Source organism: Ascidiella aspersa, chromosome 2, assembly GCF_963924565.1.
Source record: "Ascidiella aspersa chromosome 2, kaAscAspe10.2, whole genome shotgun sequence".
Lineage (NCBI taxonomy): Eukaryota > Metazoa > Chordata > Ascidiacea > Phlebobranchia > Ascidiidae > Ascidiella > Ascidiella aspersa.
The window spans coordinates 24,553,571-24,561,813 of NC_139448.1; the positions used below are offsets into that span (position 1 = coordinate 24,553,571).

Here is an 8,243-nt window from a genome sequence, read left to right on the forward strand (position 1 = left end):
ATTTTGCGCAGACGAGTTAATGTCGTTTAGTACCCCTCGGATCCTGGTGTTAACTACTTTTGAAGCAATTTTGTAGTCTACATTCAAAAGCGTTATCGGTCTAAAATTTCCCGGTTGAAGATGATCTTTATAAGCTTTTGGAAGTAGAGTTACCACTGCTTCTGACTGAGAAGCTGATAGCCTACCTGTATTTACTGTATGTCGCCAAGCTGCCATATAGACGCATTTGATATTGTCCCAAAAGGTGATATAAAACTCTGCTGGAAAAACGTCTAGCCCAGGGGATTTATTTTTACCCATGTTGCAGAGAGCAGTGAAGAATTCCGCTTCTAATAGTTTTGCGGATGATGATTCTCCAACATGCAGTTGTGCGTACGCACACAATGCAGCATGCAACGGTGCCATGGTCGTTTCTTGGACAGCCACTGAACCGTACCTCAGTCGGCAGAGAGCCGGTTCCGAAGCGCGCGCCTTGCTTGTAGTACAATGCTGATTAGGCCAACTGACTTTACTAATAGTAAATAGTCTTTCTGAAGGCGCCCGGCATAAATTTATTTGTTTCTCACCTGTTTATCGATTGTGTTTGTTTTGTATAGCTTTATCGTAGCCCAATTCATTAGAAGTGTAAGAACAAAAAGTGTTTGCAGCTGTATAAATTAAACTATATATTTAGGCCTTACAATCGGTTTCCAGGTATTTCAGTTTTTATAACGAGATTTTTAAAATCCACTAATTATTATTTGGTTAAGTTTACATTCAGTTTAGAGACAAAAAATACCTTGCAAAATTAAAATTAGCTTTTCTCTTGTTTTAACCCTCGAAAAAACACTTGGTGCCCGTATCAGTGTTATTTAATTACCAATTAGCCCAACAAAATCTTTTTAAAGTTAAATTTATTACATTACCTTATACACTGTTTGTTTAGTTATAACCAAATATTTGTACGTCGGATTGGTTTAGCAAATCTAAAGTGCTTTATTTTTTAAGTTAGTGTTCTTTCTGGTTCTGTCTTCGTGTTTTTGTCGCGGGTGTGACGGCGCCATTGGCTAAAACACTCAACACCAGTACACGTTTACTTACTTTAATAGTCCCACCCAAATTAATCACACTCTTTAGGTTAAGGTCAATTTAAAAACATTGTTTTACTTTGCAGCACAGAGGAACTCGGCAAAAAATAGCACATTATTAACTTATGAACAGACAAAAAACAACAAATCAGGTTCACGTGAAACATGTGGGATTAGGAGCGACATTGATAGGTTTATAATCATACACAACAAGAGACCCTGCAATTAATGCATACCGGCAAAGCAGACATGGTTATGCTCCATGAAAGAGAATAACTCGTTAAATAAATTTTAGATAGATTATTTATAAAAAAAAAATCCCTTGTTAACCATGACAGTGATTCACAAAAAAGTTCCTAAATACAAATATACTGAGCTTGTGATTCAACGGACACAACATGTCCAGTAGTTTGGAGAACCACGATAAAGAAAAATATTCCTAAATGCTGACTGTGCGTCTGTAGAGACATGTTATCTAAAACTTGCAAAACTACAAATCATAGTCAAGAGATGGTCGAACCCATGCACAGTTTGGAAATCGTTGATATTTCATTAAGGAGACCAAATTGATGTCATCTCTGTGTCGCCTTGTGTGTTCCAAATGGCTTTATTTTGTTGCAAACTTTGATGTCCAGGATCTCGCTATTAAAAAATACATTAAGTCAAAAAAAAACTCAAACAGCGGGGTTCTCTATTTCTTATGTTTGTTTCTTGGTCAAACAAGCAAAATTATTAGCACAATATAAAAACACGCTTTGATAGTTAGCCTTGCACCTTGAAAAATTGCTTTAGATTCATCTTTTTTCCACGTTTCTGCCACATCATTAGCCAGTGGATCATCCGGGTTTGGTGCGCTAAGCAAAGCTTGAATCGATAGCAACACAGTTCTCATTTGCAAAGCGGGGCTCCATTTGTCTGCGTTGGAAAAATATAACACTTCAATTAACTGGATAGCTACACCTATAAACACAAGACTGGTTGGCAACATATTATCCCACATAAAATTTACATAACTAAGCAGTGAACAAGTATTATAAAACTGTTTCTTATAAATAACAGAAGTAATACTATTATATTTTGGGCAAATTCTTGTTCCTTACTAGATATTTTAAGTCCCAATGAGTTTGATAATAATATTATCACTTTAATAATAATAATAAATCATCAAGAAAAAATAAAATTCACATAAAATCTATAGATACATTGTTTATATAGATATATACAGGATTTATTTTTGTTAAAGTAGATAACTGGAATTGCAAACTTTTATAAGCAAGATGTGTTCAACAATGGCTTTTTATATTCAAGCCGTTAGTATTCCACTTATACAAAGTATACTGCATTTTAAACCACCTTTGAGGATGTCGAGGCATATTCTTCCAAGCTTATCGATGTTTGGATGATAAATCTTGGTTAAAAATCTCACTTTAGGAGGCGCCATTGGATATTCTTCTGGGAGAAACATTTCCAACTGAAATTTTCCATTTTCATATGGCGACTGCAACATAAAATAAATCAAAAAACACATAAATTTGTAGGTACATAGTACTACAGCTCAAAAAACCTCCTAAAATTTTAATTCAACTTATGACTAGACTCATATTGACCATATTTTTACTCATTATTTAAAAAATATTGGTAAAAAATTAGTGAAGAGAAAAATGTTTTTTGTTACATGTTGTTTTTGAGTTTTAGGTGGCATGAAAAAATCGCCTGGATGTGACTGTGTAGTTTTTCTTTAATGTAGTTTTAAAAGCTGTTAAAGTGCATTAATGATTAAATGTTAAAAAAAAAAACTAAAATTTTGTTAATGATAGACACTTGCAAAACACACAGTTTAGTATTTAAGTTTGTTACTTACAAGTATTTGGACAGTTAACATGTAAAAAGGCATATAACTTTAATGGTATTGTTAGCTAGATATTTATCATTTTCTTTGTGCCTAAACAATAGACTAATAAATCAATTATAGGCTTTACACTGCATAAAACAATAACATTCACCCTATAGGAATTAACCTTGTAAATTCATTCAATTTATAGAACAAACATCCTTATGTTAATGTTATAGAAATTTTGAAGAGTCAAACAATGTTATTACTTAATTACACCACATCAGCTTTTGCCTGCTAAAGCACCCAAACAGTATTTTGAGTATATATACAAAATGTGGGCAAACTGTGGCTCGCAAGACGTTTTTGTCACGCTTCTAGCCGAAAGAATACTATTTTAAGTTGAGGCAACACTGTTACCTTAATTTAAAAGTTGTTTCAATGTTTTAGATGTATTTTGTTGTGAAAAATGGCGACATTTGTTTTACGTAAACCTATTTGCCCAGAATATCCACTATGATCTTACATTCTTGCATTACACTGAAAACTCACAAGAATTAAACTCAAACGACTTCGTAACAATTTATTGGATTCAAAAAGCATATTCTGATCCATAGTAGGCTCGTAGATGATAGCTAAGTGCACATCAAAGCATTTATTAACATAGAGTTCCAAGGTACAGGTTGAGATGGGCCGCTATCACTTTTCAAAAATTATATATATATAGAACTCTCAATTTGAAAAAAAAAAACATGTTAAATCAGTCAGCGATAAATTAAAATCAAAACACAAATTTTCAGGGTTAAAAATAAGTATATTTGTTTTTTAGGTGCTATATAACAATTTTACAGTAAAATATCGGGTCAAATTTACTTAGATTAATATATCGGTAAGAGTGAAACATCGGCCAATATATCGGTTTATCGCCTCTCTATCTAAACAGAATTTAATCAGACAGTAAGCCTAAAGCTTAGGCAAACTAACTTCAAAAAATAAAATATGGTATCACCAATTAGTGATAAAATAGATGATTTTTTGTTTTATATTTCTTGTTGTTCAGCGTATAATTATTACTTTTGTGTTGTGTAATGTTTTTTTTCTAATGAATAATTTTGTATATATATAGTTCAAATTGAAACGCGAACAGGTTTCATCAGACTCAATGTACCTTACAGTCTTTTGCTGCATCCTGGAACAAACATCTATAATTTTCTTTGTAAACTTTGTACTGCGTTCTAAGTGTTGCGGTTTAAAAAATAATATAATCTATCTAATCTAAACCTTTTGGCATGCGGTAGTATAATTACACAATGACATACGGCTGAAAATAGTAGCGAAGCATGACACTCCACCCCCATCTCTACACCCAACGCCCATTAGTTGAAAGCATGATCTACCACGGCACACAGCAATGCTTTTTAAAATCAAGATAAGAATACTAAGTCAGTGGTTCCCAACCTTTTTACGATCTTGTACCACTCGGACGTTCTGCACTGCCACGCCTACCACTTCCTTTTTTCTACGGCACCCCCCTCAGATATTAAACAATAATTCTAAAATAAATTCGGCGTTTTTCAAATACATATCAACCAGACAGCATGAAAATAAAAAGTCAAATCCTCATGGCGCGAATCGCGAAAAAAAATTGTGTTTATTTTGTTTGTATTAGCTAAAGCTAAACTTGAATTTAGGAAACACAAAAAAGTTGCTTGTGCTTGATATATTGGTTTACATCAAGCTGATTTTAACAGACATGTCGTGATAAAATAAAACATTGCGGTAATAGTGTTTTAAAAAGTGTAATGACACACAATTGGCGCAAAAAGTCTGAGTTCCCCACAATTGATGATGCGCAAAAAAAGTAGTACGTAGTTTGCGCGAAGCGCAAAACTTAATCGTAGTTTTGTTTTTAAAATTGACAAAACACAGTTTGTGGAGAGGGTGGCATGGTGCACAACTTAGATCTTTTTCAACCATATATTACTGTTGTGACTAAACACAGTCCCAATTGGCCGTAATAAGTAGTACCTTTTTGATTGAATCATATTTTTATCTATTTAGCTCACAACTAGATTAAATAACGCTATAATGTAGATTAAGCTATAAACAGTAGATAATATCTATCAAGAGCAACCATTTGACATAATTAACGCCCACTGTCCCACAGCGTTGTATGGCTTTTTAAAGCAACTGTGCTCCTTGCTGCCGAATGACATGACCTGTATTACAAAGATCGTAATGGTACGAAACAACAGGGATAGTTACGTAATGATGAATTGCCTTCAGGAATTTATTTAATAAAAAAACGGAAGCTACTCGCGTACAACCTAAAAAACCTTCGCGTAGTGGTACGCGTACCACAGGTGGGGAACCCCTGCTGTAAGTGGATGAAGATATTACTTTTTCATAGTAATTCCCCAACTCAAAAAACATGTTATTGCTATAATGCAATTCTATGCTAAAAAACTTAATCTTTTCAGTTTGCTGAAAAAACTTACATCTTTAGGTCCATCTATCACAACATGAAAATGTCTTATATTATCTTCATATGGAGTGGCACAGATTCCTGGCACAGGTTCAGCTATAAGGCGTTGTGTTTCCTAAATATCAACATAGAAAATGAAGGACATGTAACATACGCTAATAAAATAATATAAACAAATTTACTAATTAGCTTTCCAGGGGGGTAAATGATTTGCCAATGAATATAGCTTTATTGTTAATATTATTTTATTTAAGGGTAATCAGTAGGGTGATTATTTTTTGACTTGTCAAAAAAGTAAAAATTTACACCAAGGGTCAAAATTTATCAAAATTCTTTCAAGTCAAAATTGATTACAAATGCACATACATAAATAAAAAAATAAAAAAAAAAATATAGTCAGATTTTTAATTTGTTGTACAGTTAACGTTTTGTCATAAATGTACAGTTAACGTTTTATCAAAATAGTTTTAAATTATAATCAACAACATTTTAACAGTAATATATCTTTACTATATAGCAATATATATGGTATACGCGAGCCGATAGAAATAACCACCCAGACCTAGTTTATCGCACTAGGTTGAGCTCGAACTTCGTTTTTTGCTTTATATAAGTGTGAATATCTCTGATTTGGACAAATGTATTGGACAGTATTTTGCTATTTTTACCTATTATACCTTGTATTTCAACAGTTCACACAACATTTTCTTTTCTTTTTTTTTTTTTAAATATATTTTTAAGTCAAAATTTCAAATTTTCAGGTTAAAATTTCTAAAAATATAATTACCCTAGTAATCAGGTAATAGGTTCACATACAATGTCGCCTACAGAGCTAGGGTTTGACTAATATAGCTCTTTAGCCTAAAGACATAATGTTCATTTGGCCTTTTATTCTTAGCTAGGCCCAGTGTGCATTCTGTGGCAGATAAACCCCTAAGATAAGCAATTTGTGTGCACACCTGAATTGAATTGCCAACCTTAATCCAAATTTCAGAAAGTTTATTTCAGTGCTAAATTTTAGGAATACAAACAGGTGTGCTGATAAGCATAGCCGACTTTAAACATCCCTATATGAAACAGCAATCAATTTTATGAATATAGTGTAGAAATAAACTTTTTTAATTTAACAAAATTTAGCCTAAATATTACCTTGGTTATTCGACGAGGTACTGACATTTTAAAATTAATAGTATAGTCAACCAGTTTTAATTAACCTAACCTTTAAATTTTCTAGTTCTGCTGGCCTGTGTAAATTATAATGATTTTAGGGCGCTGGTCTAGAATCCTACCAAAGCGTTAAAACAATTATTAAAGCAACACACGATATTTGGGTTAGGGTTTGGATGAGGGTGGGCCAAGTATTAATATTGCTTAACCTACCCAAACCCTAACCCAAATAATGTTCGTTGTGGCAGGATTCTATAGACCAGCGCCGATTTTGACTCTACTATGTTAAACACAAGACTACCAAATAACAGCATACTACATCTTCTTTGAGGCATACAGAGGAATTAAAAAGTATGTATAGACTGGTTTTAGGTGAATTAATAAAACACAGATATAGGATTTGTTGGTTACGAATTTGCTTGTAAAACCAAGGTAATCCTCCTTGCCGGTATCATTGACAATGAAACCAAACTATTGTCATCCGGAAAACGAAATAATACTGAAGTGTGTCGGAATTTACCTAATTTGAAAGCTTACTTTTATGCTAAAAAAATATAAAAGTAAAAATAGTGGAAAGAATAAAAAAAACATTTTTTTTCAATGAAAAACGTTTTTTACATTGTAAGGAATGCCAATGACCGCCCCAAAATGATTAAAACCTTTTAACTTCTCTCATGCGTAACATATCGCATGAGCGATTAGAAGTTGTAGAATTGTTTTGCTGCGTAGAGCAAATTAATAATGATGGACCATAAAATACATTTTGGTAAGGCAGTTGATGCAATATTAGGTCGGGAGTGTCTGGCGAATTAACCCAAAGAGCGCTGGTAAGGGGTCCTTCCGCGTTTTGGTCCGGGAGTTAATATTGCTAACACTACTTGTGTCAGGGTTCTTTTTTTATTTTTTATACGCGAATAAAAAATGAGAAAAATGCAAAACTGGGATGTCGGGATGTTCAAGATAGAATCCCAAGGTATTGTAGAACAATACGTCTTGAATCTACAATAACAAATCCAGAATGTCGAATCCTATTAAATTTTCTATTTGACTTTTATTTTTTGTAAGAAATTTAGCAGCATTTATTCACAAAACCATTTGCTAACATATGTATTTTGTAATAAAAAAAATTTATTGCAAATAATTAACATTTTAAACAACTGCCATTCAAAGAAGTTGCCCATTTTATAGTGTATAGCTACACAAAAAATACCAGCAACATCAAGTTGTTGTCCAAACGTATTTTGGCGCTGGTCTAGAACCAGCTTCCTACCACAGCGCACGTTATTTGGGTTATGGTTCGGGTTAGCGTTTTGGGTTAGGGTGGGTCGAGTATTATTAATAAATAATTAATATAATAATACTTAACCCACCCACACCCAAACGCTCACTCGCACCCTAACCCAAATATTGTGCGTTGATTTAATAATTGTGGTAGGATTCTAGACAAGCGCCTTATTTCCATACAATAAGTGTAGTGCAACATAATGCACTCTTTAAAAAATCAGAATGTTTTATACAACATTGTTGTGTTGTAGTTTTACTACTACAAAGTGATCTTTTGTAGCAATGAAACAATGGCCAGCAAAGAATACAAAAGTACTACTTCCAGTACTGCATTAGATTGACTATTAATTGACAATTAAGAACCTCACTGAATATCATGGGTCTAAAGTTTACCTGAAGTAAACCTGGA

The 8,243-nt window shown here is 33.1% G+C and overlaps 1 protein-coding gene across 1 annotated transcript; it reads right to left on the bottom strand.

Annotated features, from left to right (window-relative positions):
- Nucleotides 1-1,117: 1,117 nt before the first annotated feature.
- Nucleotides 1,118-6,657, bottom strand: LOC146164442 (ubiquitin-conjugating enzyme E2 N-like). Its single transcript, XM_083383246.1, has 5 exons — nt 6,533-6,657; nt 5,397-5,498; nt 2,421-2,565; nt 1,842-1,982; nt 1,118-1,709 (listed from the first exon to the last, which is right to left on the bottom strand). Exons 1-5 carry the CDS (start codon nt 6,557-6,559, stop codon nt 1,675-1,677), a joined length of 450 nt encoding a protein of 149 aa, XP_083239372.1. The 5' UTR covers nt 6,560-6,657; the 3' UTR covers nt 1,118-1,674.
- Between the last annotated feature and the right edge of the window lie 1,586 nt (nt 6,658-8,243).

Bases quoted from the DNA above. Each gene is read 5' to 3' on its own strand.
- LOC146164442 (XM_083383246.1), bottom strand. From the start codon at position 6,559: ATGTCAGTACCTCGTCGAATAACCAAG. The intron at 5,499-6,532 runs GTAATATTTAGG...GTTGATATTTAG, and splicing joins TACCTCGTCGAATAACCAAG to GAAACACAACGCCTTATAGC. The intron at 1,710-1,841 runs GTGCAAGGCTAA...ATTTTTTAATAG, and splicing joins ATCTAAAGCAATTTTTCAAG to CGAGATCCTGGACATCAAAG.